The sequence below is a fragment of the Podarcis cretensis genome, assembly GCF_951804945.1.
Source record: "Podarcis cretensis genome assembly, chromosome: 15".
In the NCBI taxonomy this organism is placed as follows: domain Eukaryota; kingdom Metazoa; phylum Chordata; class Lepidosauria; order Squamata; family Lacertidae; genus Podarcis; species Podarcis cretensis.
This window is the reverse complement of record NC_137185.1, coordinates 14,960,715-14,978,742: the sequence shown is the minus strand read 5'-3', so window position 1 is coordinate 14,978,742 and position 18,028 is coordinate 14,960,715. Positions and strand designations below refer to the sequence as shown.

At 46.5% G+C, this 18,028-nt stretch overlaps 1 protein-coding gene across 3 annotated transcripts; it reads left to right on the top strand.

The window, feature by feature from the left end:
- The first annotated feature begins 3,166 nt into the window (after positions 1 to 3,166).
- KCTD7 (potassium channel tetramerization domain containing 7) lies at positions 3,167 to 17,613 on the top strand. 3 transcript variants are annotated; one of them, XM_079956032.1, is made up of 6 exons: positions 3,167 to 3,334; positions 7,612 to 7,761; positions 8,472 to 8,652; positions 11,665 to 11,834; positions 14,502 to 14,680; positions 15,401 to 17,613. In XM_079956032.1, the coding sequence occupies exons 3-6, from the start codon at positions 8,521 to 8,523 to the stop codon at positions 15,775 to 15,777; spliced, it is 858 nt and encodes a 285-aa protein (XP_079812158.1). In that variant the 5' UTR covers positions 3,167 to 3,334; positions 7,612 to 7,761; positions 8,472 to 8,520; the 3' UTR covers positions 15,778 to 17,613. The 3 variants fall into 3 exon arrangements, with proteins under 3 accessions (XP_079812158.1, XP_079812159.1, XP_079812157.1); XM_079956033.1 differs by lacking the exon at positions 7,612 to 7,761; XM_079956031.1 differs by lacking the exons at positions 3,167 to 3,334; positions 7,612 to 7,761 and having other exon boundaries at positions 7,807 to 8,652.
- Positions 17,614 to 18,028: the final 415 nt, after the last annotated feature.

Below are 18,028 nucleotides of genomic sequence, written 5' to 3'. Positions count from 1 at the left end.
AACTGGAATTCAGAAGCACCACTGCCTCTGACCATGGAGGCAGAGCATAGCCATTGATCACCCTCTCCCCATGAATTTGCCCAGTCCTCTTTTAAAGCCGTCTAGGTTGGTGGCCACCACTGCCTCCTTTGTGATGGGGTTCAGTAGTTGCTGCATGACCCAGTGCTTTCTTTGATCTGTCTATAAATTTGCAAGGGAGCAGATGGTCCTTTGGATAACAACTGTGGCTTGGCATGCCAGATCAAAACTTAAAAATGTTTTCTTTACCTTCAACTCTCAGGGACTGGTGTAGAGCGGACCAAGACTCCGTGGTGGCTGAGCATGGGGAATTGGGAATGGCAGCAAATATGATCTCACTGCTGAAAGCTGCCCATGTCAAATTCCCTCTCTGCCTCCCATGTTTACATTTCAGAATTGCTGAGCCCTTGGGCCTCAGTGGTACAGCATCTGCTTTGCACTCAGGAGGTCCTAGGTTCAATCCCCAATGGCAACATAGAATCATAGAATCCAACTCCAGGTAGGGTTTGGAATCTCCTGAAAGCCCAGGGGAGCCACAGCCAGTCAGCGTAGATAGTGGTTGGACTCTGCTTGGTAGAAGGTCAGATTTCAGTCAGGGTGCAAAGCCCTGCTCACCTCTATAAGCAAAGTAGCCATTTTCCAGTTCAGCCCAAGCTCATCATTCGGGATTCTTATGAATATGGAATAAGGGTAATCCCACATTCACCACCTCTCAGATGCTATAAAAAATAATAAAAGTGCCTGTTTTTCTGTTTTCCAAATTGACATACTAGAAGGCTTAAGGTCAAGTCTGTAAAGGTTGTCAAAACCCAGAACTATTGGAAGACAAAAAAATTATAAAATGCAATAGACAAGCTGAGGGTAACCTCTGCTGGAGGAAGGAGAAAAAGCTGCTTTGGAAATCCTGAGTTGCAGCAACACCCAACATAACAGAAAACTGGCCAATATTTTCCTTAACATTTAAAGGCTTATAACTGGTAGACAAGCTTTTGCCAACCTGGTGCCCTCCAGTTATTTTGGACTACAATTCTTATCAGTCTCAGTTGTAGTCCAGAACATGTGGAGGACATGAAACTGGTGATGGCTGTGCTAATCCATTTGTCAAAATACCACTTTTTGGCAATTCCTATTTAAAGTTTCGAAACCAGTTTCACTGAGGTATCGACAGACACCCAAGATTAGGAAAGTGTCCTCACAGGTCACACTTGTTCCTTATCATTCAGCTGTGAATTAAAAGGCCAGGAGAAGAGATCTCTCCCCAAATGCACAGAGTTTACAATTTGACTGATCTAAACATCTTTTCATCTTCTGGTCACTCTTCAGAGCAACCAAGAGACTGGACAGGGCAATATAAAACAGAGGTGCAATGCAAGACTTTTTCTCAGACACTGTAGCAACAACCCTGCCATGCCCTCTTCTGTTTGACAGTTCCACAGCTTGAGCTGTAGACTACTCACAACTCCCACCTGGAATAAGGAGAGCTATAATTTTAGCTTGCAGTGGGTGTCAGGCCCATAAAAAAGAAGCTGGCAACCTTGTCCCTGCCTTTTTCTCCCTCCAATAATATTTAATGTACAGGTGGACGTTGTTTTAACATTGGTGGAAAACCTGTTTCAGCCAAAGATTTGCATTCTTGGTGTTTGGCACATTGAGAGCAAAAGCAGGCAAAGTAATGCATGCAATTCTTGCCTTACCTTAGTAGGTTATTTTCCGGCTAGAGAAAAGTCAGAGTTTGTTCTACAGCTACACCTCTTCAGGACAAGCAGGAGGCATCATTGCAGTGCAAGAAAACATTCCACCCAGGCAAAACCACCTAAAGGGTGCACAGCAGGGCTGGCAAGGGTGTGTTCTGGGGGAAATTGCAAAACTCGTTCTGGGGGAAATTGCTGAAACAAAAAGGCAGAGGATCTCTCACCCCATTTTTACACAACAATGAAAGGGCCAGTAACCCACTCATCAGCTGCACCTTTTAATGTCAGATAGGGAGAATGATAAAATATGCTTCTCCTAAATAAGATGTTCATTGTTAGCAAAGCTGCCAGTCTTATACTAGGTTTTTCTGAATGTGTTGTGTGGTTATAAACCGCAGCAGGAGAGGGTGCTCTTGTGGTTGAATCCTGCTTTCAGGTTTCCCATTGAGGCACCTGCTTGGCCACAGTAAGAAGAGGATGCTGGACTAGATTGGCAGCTGGCCTAATTCAGGAGGCTGTTATGTTCTTAAATTCTTAACTGGCATATGCCTTGGTAATGCTGCTGCCATTTATAAATAACAGTTTTTTAAAAGCATTGTTGTATGACCCCACCCCCAACGCCAATAATCATTATCTCTTTATCCAGGGAATGTGAATGAAACAAACCAGATTAATTTTGTGTGCGTGTTTAATTCTAGTTTTCTTTCATATGTTGTTTTTCTTTCATTTTTTTGTTCTTGTGTGTTTTTGAAGTGTATGTTCTTGTTTAAATAAGTAAAAAAAAATGTTTTTTTAAAAATACTGCTGCCATTACCAGTATTTCAGGACCGCTGTATGTATTGTTTTTGTGCTATTGCAAAACTGACAAAGTTTCAGGAAGCATATGTAATTCTAGTCATGTGTATTTAAAAAAAAAAGTTTTGCTGATTTATTCGAGAGTCATTGGTAATTCTATTAAGTACACAGCTTAGGGAATTTTCTGATTAAGTGGCCTATAATTTGTTTTCAAAATAAAAAACTGGTTTGTGTGGACTATGCCCATAAATGTGTCCTATAAATGAATATAATTCAGCAGGGGAAGATTTTCCCCATTTGCCGTGGGGAAGAGGATGAAGATTTGGTCGCTTCTCCATCATTATGGAAGGCTGAAGACAAAAGAGGCCTGCATCCTGTTGCCATGGAGACGGGTTGAGTCAAGATGGTACCTGCTCAGACAGTAGGCCGAAAGAAGAAAGCGACCCTCTCTGACTCTATGGCAGCAAGAAAGCCGCAGGCTCACTGCTTCTCGTCGCTATGGGAGACAGAGAGCGTTCCCTCTCCCCGCGTATTTTGGACTGAACCAATAGGATGTGGGGGTTCCTTACGACACGCCCCTTCCATTGCAACGCCTACTTTCCCCCGCTCTGCCTCCTCCCCTCCTAGGTCCCGTTAGTTCGGGAGGTACCCGGATGGAGTGGCACGCATGCGCATAAGCTGACAGGCGCGAAGCTGACAGGCACTGAGGTGCTGCTGGTGGGCCTCGCGTGAGGGGCTCGGGGGTGGGGAATAAAAATATATACTTAAGGTGGGACACGCTGAGGAGGAGTGAAGCGCCGTCATTTCCCCACGGAGGGAAAACCAGACAGGTGAGGGCGAAGGCGGGGCTGGAGGGGAGGTTGCTGTGGCAACATGGCCCCTCCCCTTCTTCGGAGAGGGCGGGGACTGGGCGAGGTGTGATGGCCACGCCCCCTCTCTTTAAATGAGTCCATCTGGAGGTACATATTAGTAGATCGCCCCTTTTGCGGGTGGGGCATTGTTGCCTGTTATTAAGTGGGGGAGATCCTGCTGGTGACTCCCCCTTTTTGGCGTCCGACCCAGAAAGGAAGCCCATTAACTATGGGTGGGTGGAGAGAGGGCAGAAGAAAGGAGGGCGAAGCATTTGCCACCCCACTCCCCATTGGACCACCTCCTGGGCGCCACTGGCTCAAACTTGGGTCCGCATATGTAACTGGTCTCCAGCTCCCATTAGCCCCAGCCACTAAGGCTGGTGGTTAGAGGACTATTCGAGTTGTAGTTAAGCAAATAATCAGCCAGGGTGGCATAGTGATATTGTGTGGGCTATTGGGGTAGTGCTTAGAGTGTTGGAGCAGGACCTGGGAGGCCAGGGTTCAAACTCCCTCTGCTTGGCCATGATGCTCCGCCGGGTGACCTTACGCCAGTCACTGCCTCACAGGGTTGCTGTGGGGATTAAATGGCGGAGAGAACCACATATGCTGCATTGAGCTCGTTAGAGAAAAAAGGGGGGAATAAATTTATTTCTTTCCAACCCCTTTTTAAAACAAAACAAAACAGTATCTAAAAACGACTAAACCACAATAAAGAAATATACTCATTAAAACCAGCATAAAAACAGTGCACAGAAAAATCTAAAATAATCTCCTGGATCCAGATTTGGAAAAGGGCGGTCCATTTTGTGGCCCCTCCCTTTTCTTTGTGTGGCATCTCTCTGCCCTTTATCATCTAAAGCCAGAGAAATAGAGGCTTGATCTTTTAGATCTGTGAGTGTGGGTTGAGTGTGGCATGTTTCTCCGGGCAGAGGGTTTTTTTTTTCTTTTTAATTTTATTTATTGCATTTATAGCCCACCTTTCCTTCAAGGAGCTCAAAGTGGCAAAGCGGCCTGTCCCCATTTTATTTGTGCAGTGGCCCAGTGAGGTACAATAGGCTGAAAGATAGTGGTTGGCCAATGTTGCCTAGTAGAGTGTTGTGGCTGTATGGGCATTTGAACTTCGGTTGCCATGGTCTGACGTCAACCAAGTTGGCAGTTTTCAAATTGTCCCTTGGGTGAGGGAGAGAAGAAGTTTGGGAACCAATGGCCTATATGCATGCAATTTTGCAGGGCATATACGGGGACTATTCTGCTGGCACAGGCTGTGTGGCTTAATCACAACTTTAGTGGCTCTGATACACAACAGGTCTGTCTAGCACAGTGGCACACCACACCTGTTGCGATACCCAGCTGAAAAACAGCCTGGAGCCGCCTTGCCTCTCATCATCCATATAATTGGTGCACCTGCGTCCAGGACCCTGTGGGCAAGACTGGTGTTGTGATCTGCACTCTGCTCCCCCTGGACAACAGAGGAGGAAGAAAAGTAGCTCCTTTGGTCCCTTATGGCTGAAGCAAAAGAGAGCCATAAACCAAACCGGCTCTGCTTCACTTTTGTTGAGCCTCCTGAGCAGCCCTTTCTGCTAATCCACTCAGATGGAATGACTGTGCATTCCCTTCGTGAGAACTTTACTAACAGTGGCAGGTGGTGCCCATTGGGGCTGATGGGGCAGAAGGCAGGGAGCCCAACAGAAGGTGCAGCCAGAACCAATAACAGGCAGGGCCAACTCATCCTATTTTTGTCCCTATTCTCTTCTTCCCTGCTGAGTTTGACAAGGGCAGCACTGAGATTAAGGAAGAAGAGGAGGCTGCCAGCTAGGCCACCTCCTGGGCTGGTTGTAAGTAAGAAGACAGGCAGATCAGGGCTGGATGAGGACACACAGAGAGTGGTGATGTGCTGCCCCATTTGCCCTAATGGACTAGTCTCCACTGTCTTTATGTAAGAACTTTAGACTGATCTATAGGTGGTGGGCAACAGCAGAGTAGAAGACTTTAAAGACCACTGTGTAAGGAGGCCACCGATCTAAGGTCCAGAACAAAGTGCCACCTTTTGGAAATTTCCCCAGGCATCAGTTCCACCTTTGTAATGTCAGGGAAATGGCAGCTCTAAGTATGGTGTAGTGCAGGCATAGGCAAACTCGGCCCTCCAGATGTTTTGGGACTACAACTCCCATCACCCCTACCTAACAGGACCAGTGGTCAAGGATGATGGGAGTTGTAGTCCCAAAACATCTGGAGGGCCGAGTTTGCCTATGTCTGGTATAGTGGTTAGAGTGCTGGATTACGATCAGGGATACTAGGCTTCTAATCACCACCAAGTCAGCCATGAAGTTTATTGGGTGACCATTGGAGCAGTCACTATATCTCAGCTTAACCACAGGGTTGTTGTGAAGATACAATGGAGAGGTGGAAATAGTGTGTGGTCCAACTTTGAGCTTTATAGTGATTCTAGCTTAGTGCTGGCAGTTTCAGGCAGTGTAGATTCTCAGCCCTTCTTGGAGATTCCAGAAATTGAAACTCGGATCTTTCGCAAGGTGGTGTTCTATCACTGAGCTACAATCCTTCCTCTTTGAAATTTGCTGTATTTCTGTGCTGTTGAGAGAAACCTACCTATTCCCCTGGCTATTCAGTGTGATCCTTTATTTACTATGTTTTGACAGACATTCCCTTTGCCCACTCAGAGGCTCATGATCTAAGGGCATAGCTTCTTGTGTTCTTGGGACTGCATCACATTAAACAAAATATGCCAGAATAACAGCTGGAGAAATATTTCAAATTCCTAAGGGTCAGCACTGCAGTTTCAAAGCAGTGTCAGACATATGGGATGTCTTGAAGGTTGGTTTGAATATTTCCCCCCTCCTTAAGCAGAGAATGGAATCAGTGGTAGCTGAGAGATTTGTGTCTGGTGGTCCCTTGCATCATTTAAAAAAATGAAGGGGTTAAGGTCTTTCTAAATCAAGTAAGGTGGGACGCAGGTGGCGCTGTGGGTTAAAGCCTCAGCGCCTAGGGCTTGCCGATCGAAAGGTCGGCGGTTCGAATCCCTGCGGCGGGGTGCGCTTCCGCTGCTCGGTCCCAGCGCCTGCCAACCTAGCAGTTCGAAAGCACCTCCGGGTGCAAGTAGATAAATAGGGACCGCTTACCAGCGGGAAGGTAAACGGCGTTTCCGTGTGCGGCTCTGGCTCTGGCTCTGGCTCTGGCCAGAGCAGCGATGTCACGCTGGCCACGTGACCCGGAAGTGTCTCCGGACAGCGCTGGCCCCTGGCCTCTTAAGTGAGATGGGCGCACAACCCCAGAGTCTGTCAAGACTGGCCCGTACGGGCAGGGGTACCTTTACCTTTACCTTTACCTTTTTAAATCAAGTAAGAACAATTTTATTGCTATGTTCCTCCATCTGAAAGTTGACATTTGAAATATTCTTTCAGCTGGGCAGCAATTTTCACAGCAACAAGGAAATCTTGCAGGTAGCAGAAAACAACAATGATTTCTATGGCATTTTGAAGACTTTTAAATTTATTTTATGACAAACTCTTGTGGGAAGCTCTTGCCTTTAAAAATGTGTTAGCTTTTAAGGTGCCACAAGATTTGTTTTCACTGCAACAGGCTAACTCTAACCACCCAACATCAGTTGTAGGAAATGATTTATCCAGCTATGTGGAGAGGTGACAAAATTGCTTGTTGAGGCATTATGAGGAAGTGATCTAATGGTAAGTGATTTGTAAATTGGGAGAACATCTTCCTACGTAATGGAATCAATTAGATGAGACTGTCTTTCAAGCTCAATTTAGAACAGTAGTTTCGATGAAGCTGCACACCAGACCTTTGCAGCTTACCAGTTTGGGGCTCTGAAACAGATGAAATGAGAGGAAATCTCTGCAAATAAATAAATAAATAAATAAATAAATTGCAGAGAGGTTTATTCTGTTTGGCCATTTGAGGTGGACTGTGAAAGATATCAATCGATTTCATTACAATGAAATCGGATGAATTTATTTGGGACATTGCTGGCCAAAATTGTGCTGGCTTGAGCTCACTGTCCTGCAATGTACTGACTCCTTGAGAGCTGCTGTTTTGATTGCCTTTTTGTGTCCATGTGGTAACTTTGCCCGATTCCCTCGTGTAGGCTCATGCCTTTTTGCCATCTAGAGAAGAAAATAGCCAGTTTGTGTCTCCTCCAGCCTGAAGTGCAGGGGTTGGAAATTCATTCTGTAGTACAAACGGATCCCCTTGCAATCAGTCCAGCTGACTTACTTTCATTTCAGACGTTCAGGCAAACCTCCTTATTCCAGTGCCAGTTGCTTGCAGTGCTGACGTTCTGCTCCGTTACATGTCAGGATTTGTCTGGATGACCGAGAAATGAAATGGTTATAAGAAGCAATTTCAGTGATCTCTGCATGCACGTCGGAACCCAGGTTAAGCTAACATAAAAATTGAGTCCCCATCTCTTTTCTGATTGACCATTAGTATGCCTAACTTGATTCTGAATTTCTATGCTGCTGCCAAAACCTCCCCCCCCCATTTCCCCAGTTTTCCCACTATTAATAATGTTGGTGGAACTCTGTGGATCGGGCAAGGAATGCTTTCCTTTGTCCATTTCAAAAGGGGCTTGGAGGGGCAGTGTGGTGTTGGGGAACCACAGGCTAGTGGGGCGTGGCCAAGCGCATGCTGAACCAGTCAGACAGCACCTTCGGTTGACAGCTGTGTGGACTGCCAAATGGCTGCTCAGCAGCAGGTGTCCCCAGCAGCTAATCAGATCTGAGCAAGTAAAATGACAGCCTGGGCAGCTGAGAGCAGGTTGAGCTGGTTAGGCGGCCAATAAGAGCGGCTGTCTCCTCCAGTGAGGGAGTCTCTGGCTGCGAAAGCTGACAGGGAGGTTTCCTGGCGCTGCTGTGCAAATTGGATCCCCTCCCCGCGTGCGCGTGTGCTCCTGACTGGCAGCAGATAGAACAGTCCTGTGTGTTGTGACTCACTCCTGAGAATAGCAATGACACTCGTAAAGGGTTGGCATGGAGCATCTCTGGGCGCCTGCTGCCCCTCAGTGGCCTTTCTTTATTAAGGAAAGCGCCCCCTCCCCTGCTGTGGTCTCCCATCCCAATGAACATGGCCCTTGTCTCCCTGCCAGCTTTGCCACGGCTGCCCGCCCAGCAGACCTGCTTACAAGAGCTGGAGGGATGGTGGTAGTCACGGGGCAGACCAAAGTGAGCGATGCCATGTCGAGTTCGGATGCGGAGGATGACTCTCAAGAACCTGCCACGCCGACGGCCACCCAGGCAGAGCACGCCCTGTCCCTTCTGCCTCAGCAGGTGAGTGAGCTGGTGCCTTTTGCACCCTGGTTGCTTCAGTTTTCAGGGGCTGCCGCTGGAATGGTCCTCTCCTTGGAGGCTTCTCCAGAGCAACACTGAGGATCAGCTTCAGAAACAATACTCTGCTTTCAGCCTGGCTTGTAGCGGTGGGGGCAGGGTCAAGCCCCAGAATCAGTGGTTCCCAAAGTGGGTGGCACCACCCCCTGGGCAGAGTGGTGGGATTACCTAGGGAGGCACTAAGAGGCAAGGGGGTGGCAGGGGGATGCTGGAGGTGTAAATGACTATTCAAGTTCAGCAGTTTTGTTGATTGGATTAAACTCAATAGTGTTAATTGGATTTTGAGTAAATGGGCAATTGTTACTGTTTTGAATTTTATTCTGTTTTTATCTGCCGGAGTGGGTTGTGTAAACCACTATTCTGAATAATGTTTTTTATAGGGTACGGTATGGTTGAATGTATGGAACAAGGGGGGGGGGGCAAAAAAGTTTGGGAACCACTGCCCTAAATGGACTTACTTTTTAAAAGTATGTATATAAAAGTGATGTATATTCTTGTTTTTGTAACCCACCCGGAGCTTGAAGGGTGGGGTGAACTAGAAGCTATTCACAAATCATGACTTTCAAAACAACTTTGATTTTAAAAAAGTGTTTATACCTAGCACTTTTAATACCCTGGCTGCTAAGGTTTTTCCAACTTCACGACTGAGAAAACTCAGTGTAAGTTAGGAATATTCAGACTTGTTAGGTTTCCTGGCATTAGCATGTTCTAAACACCCAACTAGGGGTTGACAGGTGGAGTCTGGGCACAAAATGAGCAATTGAGCAGATATCAGTCCACTGGGCACATCACATGACTGTTCTGTTTTTGCAGCTGAGGGAAAACAGGATACTTACAAACTCCTGCTAAGCTGTGTTTCCTTGGTGGCTTGCAGTTCTGTTAGTGCTCTTGAATAGTTGAAAACCCCTGCAGTCTGCAGCTCCAGCTGATCTTGGAGATGGATGCGCAGAACTGGGTGCAAGTGCCAGCCCAGAGCGACTGATCGCTTGCCCTCTCTCTGACTCTGCCAGTACCACCATTCCTTGTCTCCTCACAGTCTGCCTCCTGCTTCTGCCTTCTACACAAAATCATCTGCTGCTGAGTCATTTTTGAGCAGTGACATGAGCCTAAGAGGAGCCCTGCAGGATCTGTCCAAAGGTCCACCTAGCCCCGTGCATCCTGCCTTCTGCAGTAGCCAACCAGGCGCCTCCATGAAACCCACCATGTACAGGGCAGCAAGGTGACAGCTCTCTCTCTTGCTGTTGCTCCCCTGCAACTGGTACCCAGTGACATCCTGAGCCTGGGAATGCCATATAGGGGTGGGAGTGAACCTGCACTGTGTTTTGGTGCTTCATGGTTAGACAGCAGCTATGGTTCAAGGTACATTGACCTATCTGAGACTGGTGCACCAACTGGGAATTTCAGACCTGAAGGCATGTGTCATAGGCTGGATTGCTGCTTTGTGTGGGGCTACCCCTTGAAGGGACACGGGTGGCGCTGTGGTCTAAACCACTGAGCCTTGGGCTTGCCGATCAGAAGGTCGGCGAATCAAATCCCTGCGACGGGTGAGCTCCCATTGCTTGGTCCCAGATCCTGCCAACCTAGCAGTTCGAAAGCACGTCAAAGTGCAAGTAGATAAATAGGTACTGCTCTGGCGGGAAGGTAAACAGCGTTTCCGTGTGCTGCTCTGGTTCGCCAGAAGCGGCTTAGTCATGCTGTCTGAGAATAAACGCCGGCTCCCTCAGCCAGTAAAGCGAGATGAGCACTGCAAACCCAGAGTCGTCCACGATTGGATTTAATGGTCAGGGGTCCCTTTACCTTTACCCCTTGAAGCATCTCCTAAGATACTTCAGGCAGTTGATAATGTATCAGTATGAAGAAAAAGTGCAACATTTGGGACTCTTTAGTTTAGAGAAAAGGTGAGTAAGAGGTGGCAAAATACAAGTTTATAAAATTATACATGACATGGGGAAAGTGGATAGAGAAAATTTTTTCTGCCTCTCTCATAACACTAGAACTCGTGGACATCCAATGAAACTGAAGGGTGGAAGATTAAGAACAGGTAAAAAAAAACCGCCATGCTTCACAGAGCACATAGTTAAACTGCCCCCTTGTTGTTTTTTTAGTTTTTAAAAAAATTTCAAGCTGTCGCCTTGTTTTTATCTGCCCTACATTCATCTTTTTTATTGTTCTTAACTGATTTTACTGTTTTGCTCATGTTATTTTATTGTGTAAATAGATTAGTAATTAGGAATGAAAGATATACACTTGCTTAAAGTAGTAAAATATAGCCAATGATAGACCACTTCCCTCTTCTCAAATTTGTCTAGTCCCCTTTTAAAGCTCTCTGAGCTGGTGGCCATTGCCCATATCTTGCAGCAGGGATTTCTGCAGCGTGTGACAAAGTCCTCTCTTTTGCCTGCCCTGAATCTCACCCTTCAGCTTCCTAAGATTACCCAATCAGGTTCTAGTATTCTGAGAGCCAGCATGGTGTAGTGGTTAGCGTCTCAGACCTTGGAGACCAGGGTTCAAATCCCCACTTGGCCATGAAGCTCTCACAGTGGGTGACTTTAGGGGCAGTCATTACCTCTCAGTTTAACCTACCTCACAGGGTTGTTGTGAGGATAAAATGGAGAGGAGGAAAACTGTGTATGGCACCTTGAGTTCCTTGGAGGAAAATTTGGGATACAGATGCAATAAAATAAAAATCAAAAGTATAAAAAGAGGGAGAAAAATGTTCTTCCACTTTCTCCACACTGGCTTGTTTGTATTCAGTGCAGCCTGAATTAACTTGATCCATCACTGCAAGGAACTGCATACCCCCTAAATCTGTTCTAGGGGGCAGATTTGGGTAGGATATGGGGCATGGGGAAGATTGGGAAGTTTTATTGAGCAAGCGTAAATTTTTCAAGTGATGGGAAATGATACAGCCAACCTACATGCTGAATTTCGACAAAAATTGTTTCTTCCTCCCAGTTCCCTGAAGTGGTTCCACTGAATGTTGGAGGAGCTTATTTCACTACCAGGTTGTCAACACTGCGGCGCCACGAAGACACAATGCTCTCGGCTATGTTCAGTGGCCGACACTACATCCCAACAGATGCGGAGGGGAGATACTTTATTGACCGAGACGGGAAGTTCTTTGGGTATGTCTTCTTTGCCTGCGGCACTCCCTTAGCTACAAAAGCTCAAGGAGCAAGGCGGTTCCTCTGTCCCTTGGAGGTAGTGTGATCTGTATGCCCCTTCTACCTTCGCACTCATGTTCCCATAGGCATAAGGGGAATTGCTCTAGGCGGCCAAAGAACAGCAGCTGGCAAGGTGGCATCTAGACTTCCAAGAAAGGAGATTCCAACTAAACATGAGAAAGAACCTTCTCATGGGCAGAGCTGTGCAACAGTGGAACGGACTCTCTCAGAAGGTGTTGGACTCCTTCATTTGGGGTTTTTAAGCAGAGGTTGGATGACTGCCAGAGATTCTTTCGCTGTGATTCCTTTGCTGCAGGGGGTTGGAGCAGATGACCTTTGGAATCCGTTCTAACTTTACAAGTCTGTGCTGCTGTTATTCTAAGAACTCAGGGTAATTGTTTTGAAGGACAATGTTGGTGGAGCTGTTTGTGGTCAGAATGTCTGCACTCTGCTGGACCAGGGCTCCCTGACATATTCCTGTGGTTGGAGGTATATATTGTATTACTGGAAGTGGTGGATTTTGAGTGCTTTTTTGGGTGGTAGGGAGATCCAGAGGGTAGCAGTGTGGCAATGGGCCTTTTCCGTGCTGGATTCACATTTGTAGAATATTGTCCACAGGGCGGCTTGCCTGGTGCCATCATTACATATTTTTAGGCACCAGGCAAAAACATTTCTCTTCTGACAGGCCTTTGGCTTTTAATGATCTGTGGCCTCTTTATTACTTTATTAAACTTAAACCCCACCTTTTTCTCCAAGGAGTCCAAGGTGATGTATGTGGTTCTCATCCTGCCTCATTTAATCCCCCACAACAACCCTGCAAAGTAGGTTAGGCTGACAGGCAGTTAATGGCCCAACAACACAACTAGTGAACTTCATGGCTGAGTGCAGATTTGAACCCTGGTCTCCCGGTCCTAGTCTGACACTCTAAAAAAAAAAAAGTACACTACACTGGCACTCTTGAGTGGGTGGGATGTCTTAATCTTGCCTTTTAAAAATGCAAATTTGCTTTGTCTTTTTTATCTGTTTTGTTTATTGCTAGTTTTGATGTAAATGCTATTTAATTCTTTCTGAGAATCGCTTTGAGTTGCTTTTGTAAAAAAGTGATTAATAAGTTTAATCAATCAATAATACTATATTGGCCCGAATATAAGCCGCACCTGAATATAAGCTGCACCTTTAAAATTGGAGGGAGGAAAAGAAAAGAAAAAATACCCGAATATAAGATGCCCCATTCCTCGCTGCTCCTGGCTGCATACTGAGTGGGGGGAGCCGTGCTGTGTTGCCAACAGCCTTTCCCCTTCCTCGCTTTCTTCCTTCCCAGCCTTGGGGGAGAGGATGGGGGACTATGCGCAGGGTAGGCGCCTCTTTGCCATGCTCCTGGTGCTGTTTGCCCCATGTTCCTGGCTGCATACCATAAGGTTACGAATATAAGCCTTGCTTTAACTTTTCATAGTGGTAATTTGGGGGGAAAGTGAGGCTTATGTTCAGGCCAATACAGTAATAATAATATGATTGGAAACTGCATAAGAGCTTCAGCTCAAGAGATGGTTGGAATGGGGTGGGGCACCCTTCGGATTTTCCGTCTCATGCCCTGACTTTGAGCGCTGGACAGGGTCAGACGGCAAGTAACAGATGCCCTTTGTTTGTGCTGCATGTGGTCACTAATAGGATTGATTAGTCAAAGTGACTGTGCTGCTTTTGCCTCTGGAAACAGGATATTAAAAGGTTCTTCAGCCCTTGGAATGCTGACCTTCCTGTTTCAGAATAAATGTGTAATATCCTGACCTTGCTAAGTCAGCTACTTAAATTAGTGCTGCCATGCGTCCGGAATTTCCCGGACATAGCTGGGATTCAGCCCTTGGAAATGGCATCTGGGTGGAAATAAATGAAATGTCCGGGAAAATCCAGACATATGGGAAGCCATGTTGGAAGTGTAGATTTAGCTGAATTCCCTTAAAAATAGCTCAAAGCCTCATGGTGGGATTTTTTTTTTTTTTGCTAAAATAACTCAACAACTTTTATGTCTGGATTTTCATTTTTTGAAATATGGCAACCCTACAAATAGACCCCGTCTTGTTTTGTTCCTATATCCCAACTTTTAAAATAGAAATGGCTGAAAACTCTGAAACACATGTGCAGTGTTATCCTGACAAACATGAAGACAGTATGATTCCCCTTGAGAGAATTCCCCTCTCGGGACTTGCCCCAAAGGCCTGCATCATTTGTTCCACCATGTGCATCCCAGAATCCCCTGTGGTGTATGGCTGCTTCATTGAAACATGTTGGATCTAAGCATCTGCTTGGGTTGCTTGGGTCAGTTGGAGTTTCTTGGGTGAAGATAATTCTAGCTTTAATGACATTATATTATCTAGTCTAGAGCAAATGCAGTATATAGTATTAATAAAAGTTAGAGTATGATAAAGTAAGATAAAAAGCATCTGCCCTATATCCTTTGAACCCTTTTGCATATTCCTGGAGCTACAAGTTCCACAGTTTGGGAAACGCTGATCTACAGCCCCAGTTTTGAACACATTGCCTGCAATGTAATGAAAAGGAGATGGTGTGTGTGTTTTGGGAACCATCAACCAACCTGTATACTCAAGTTCCTTCTGCCTTTTCTTTTTTTAGGGATGTGCTCAATTTCCTGCGGTCTGGTGACTTGCCTCCAAGGGAACGCGTGAGGGCAGTTTACAAGGAAGCCCAATATTATTCCATTGGACCCTTGCTAGACCTTCTTGAGGAGCTCCAGCCCCTCAAAGGAGAAAAAGTCCGGCAGGCTTTCCTGGGCTTGATGCCATATTACAAAGGTAAATTGAAGGGGTGGGGACAGGCAGCTTGTGGGTGTGTCTTGCAGCAGGCCAGAATGCTTTTGAAATGGTACCCTCCCAATGTTTTGAACTGCAACAGAGGCAGATTTAGGGCAGTGCAAGCGGTGTGGTTGCACCAGGTGCCGTAAGGGTGTCAAATGGCACAGGGTGGCATATTTCTAAGGTCTGCCCCTGACTGCAACTCCCATCACCTGCAGCCAGCATAGCCATATAATAAAGGTAAAGGTCCAGTCGTGGCCGACTCTGGGGTTGCGGCGCTCATCTCGCTTTACAGGCTGAGGGAGCTGGCGTACAGCTTCCGCGTCATGTGGCCAGCATGACTAAGCTGCTTCTGTCAAACCAGAGCAGCGCACGGAAACGCCGTTTACCTTCCTGCCGGAGTGGTACTTATTTCTCTACTTGCACTTTGATGTGCTTTCGAACTGCTAGGTTGGCAGGAGCAGGGACCGAGCAATGGGAGCTCACCCCGTCGTGGGGATTCGAACTGCCGACCTTCTGATCGGCGAGTCCTAGGCTCTGTGGTTTAACCCACAGCGCCACCTGTGTCCCAGCCATATAATACTTGGTCTGAAAGGAGCTTGGTTGTGCTGGTTGGGGCTGTGGAAGGTTGAAGTCTGAAACATCTGAAGGCATCCGTTTGAGGAACGTGCATCTTCTCAATGTTTGTTTTTTCACACACCTCTCCTCCTTGCTTTTCAGAGCACCTGGAGCGGATTGTGGAGATTGCAAAGCTGCGTGCCATGCAGCGGAAGGCCCGCTTTGCCAAGCTGAAGATCTGCGTCTTCAAGGAGGAGATGCCCATCACGCCCTACGAGTGCCCGCTCTTCAACTCCCTGCGCTTTGAGCGGAGTGAGGGCGAGGCCAAGCTCTTTGAGCACCACTGTGAGGTGGACGTGTCCTTTGGGCCCTGGGAGGCTGTGGCGGACGTGTACGACCTCCTCCACTGCATCGTGACGGACCTCTCCAGCAGGGGCATCACGGTGGACCACCAGTGCATTGGGGTCTGCGACAAGCACCTGATCAACCACTACTACTGCAAGCGCCCCATTTACGAGTTCAAGATCACATGGTGGTGAGCCCAACTGGGCGTGGGAAGAGGAAGCTGGCTGGTTTTGCCGTCTTCTCCATGGCCTTGTTGCCCTGCGTTCCGAGAAATGGTGGCACTGCTGATAGCGTGCTGGAGTCTTATCTTGGCAGGAGAACTTGAGCTCCATTCATAGCTATGCAGCAAACTGGGTTCTCTCCTGTGATTCTTGCTTCAAGGAAGAGAAATCCTTCTGGAAGGACACACGCTACTGTGGCTGACACATAGGGTCCCAGTAGAAGTATATGCCAGTTGGTGTGTATTGAGGTTTTTGGAAGGGCTCTAACCTGCAATTCAAGCCTTTTTCGGCCCACGCTGGTCTCACTTGCCTGCACTTGCCTAGGGGGCACCGCCACACCGCTGCACAATCTTCCAACTGTACCCCTGGAGACATAGTTAGCTGTTCTGTAGCCACCTGGCGTTGGAAGTGCACAGGAGCACTTTATTTTTACACCACATCCGCTGGCATGTGACTTTTTGCTGCTGTTTCGACCTTCAGGACAGAAGGACAAAGTACTTTTCAGAGATGCTGAGGTTTCAGAAGTGAATTATCTCTACAAATGTCTGAACTTTCTCTGTGTTAAATCCCTGCTTTATTTATGTGTCTGTATTGGTTAATTCTTTTACGTGTTTGTGTTGAAATTTAATTTATTTCCACTCCCCTGACCCCAAAGGGCAGGTGTTGGGTGGTTCTTTTTAACTCCTTGGTGCTTGTTCAGACCGCATAGGTTGCATTCTTAAATGAATTCAAAAATAACGGTTTTATATATATATATATATAAAAATGTGCCTGTTTATTGCTTTGGGTGCTTTAGCTGTTGACTATACCTGGATGGAAACTTCTCCCGCACTTTGATGAAGTGTCAGTGAGCCAGCCCCAAATCTCATGGCCAGAAGTTACTGTAGGCATGGAAACTTTCTCAGCTTGGCGATGGCTGGCATGCTTCTTTGGGGATTGGAGCATGCAGGATCATCGCGGCCAGATGTTTTATTGGATTGGCCTGTTATTGGCTGAATTAAGAGCACATGATTAAACTGTGGAACTTTCCGCCACAGGAGGCAGTGATGACCACCAATTTAGATGGTTTTAAAAGAGGATTGGATAAATTCATGGAGGAAAGGGCTATCGATGGCTGAAAGCCACAGTGATTATGCTCTGCCTCCATGGTCAGAAGCAGTAATGCTTCTGAATACCAGTTCTGGAAGCCACAGGAAGGGAGAGGGCTCTTGTGCTTGGATCCTGCTTGCGTGCATACCAAAAGAAGCATTTGGTTGGCCACTGTGAGAAAAGGATGCTGCACTAGATGGGCCATTGGCCTGATCCAGCATGGCTTATGTTCATTCATTTCAGTGAGTCTACTCTGAGTAAAACTTAGTTGAATGCCACCCAGTGGAAATTATTTCCAGGAAGACACGTGATTAGAGTAGTCTGGGGTTCTATGAATTGTTCTCATCCCTCTCCCCCTGCCCTCCCGGTACAAATAAGCTGATGTTCGTTTATGGGGAGATAAAAAAGGATTCTGAGCACACTCCTTTAGTAGATTTGGCAAGCAATTCATTATGACTGTTAAAACATTTCTTTAAGAGTATATTTTACCCAGATGTCTCTATGCATTACGACCTTCAATGCCTTCTGCAAAAATGAGAAATGTTAATGGATTTGCAAGGTGGGAGTTATTTGTTGTCTTCAAACAGTGGATATTGCAATGATAAAACCATTCAAGTATGTTATTTCACCTCTCTCCCCTTTTACAGCCCATATTTTGTATTGAAACGTGTTGTGTCTCAGTAATGTGCAATAAATTATCTCACTATGGTCACTATCTAACGGAGCTCACAATTATCTTTTTTTAAGGCTGCCAAACACTAAAAGCAGGGCTGGGTGGGTATCATAATATGCTCCTCCCTTTAGGAGACCCCCTACCACTTTTATTTTCTGCCAGAATAGCTTCAAAAAACAACAGCAAGCTAGTCTCTGTCCTCAGGTTTACAACCTAAAAAAAGCAATGAAAGATGAGGGAAAAGGGACAGGTAGGGAGGAGGAAAAAAGCACACTCGGGTAGCAGTTCTTGAAGCTGTAGCTCTTAAAATAGTTCTGGCAGCCAGCCAACATGATGCTCTCCAATTGACACTAACTGTCACCATTCCTGGTAACTGGCAATGCTGGTATAATGATAATTACTTTACATTTTATATCCCACCATTGCTTACAAGGAGCTCAAGGTGGAGTACATTGTTCCCCC

Excerpts from the sequence above, each read along its gene's own strand:
- KCTD7 (XM_079956031.1), top strand. The coding sequence starts at position 8,356 with ATGGAGCATCTCTGGGCGCCTGCTGCCCCTCAGTGGCCTTTCTTTATT. Across the intron at positions 8,653-11,664 it reads TGTCCCTTCTGCCTCAGCAG|TTCCCTGAAGTGGTTCCACT; the intron begins GTGAGTGAGCTG and ends TCTTCCTCCCAG. Across the intron at positions 14,681-15,400 it reads CTTGATGCCATATTACAAAG|AGCACCTGGAGCGGATTGTG; the intron begins GTAAATTGAAGG and ends CTTGCTTTTCAG.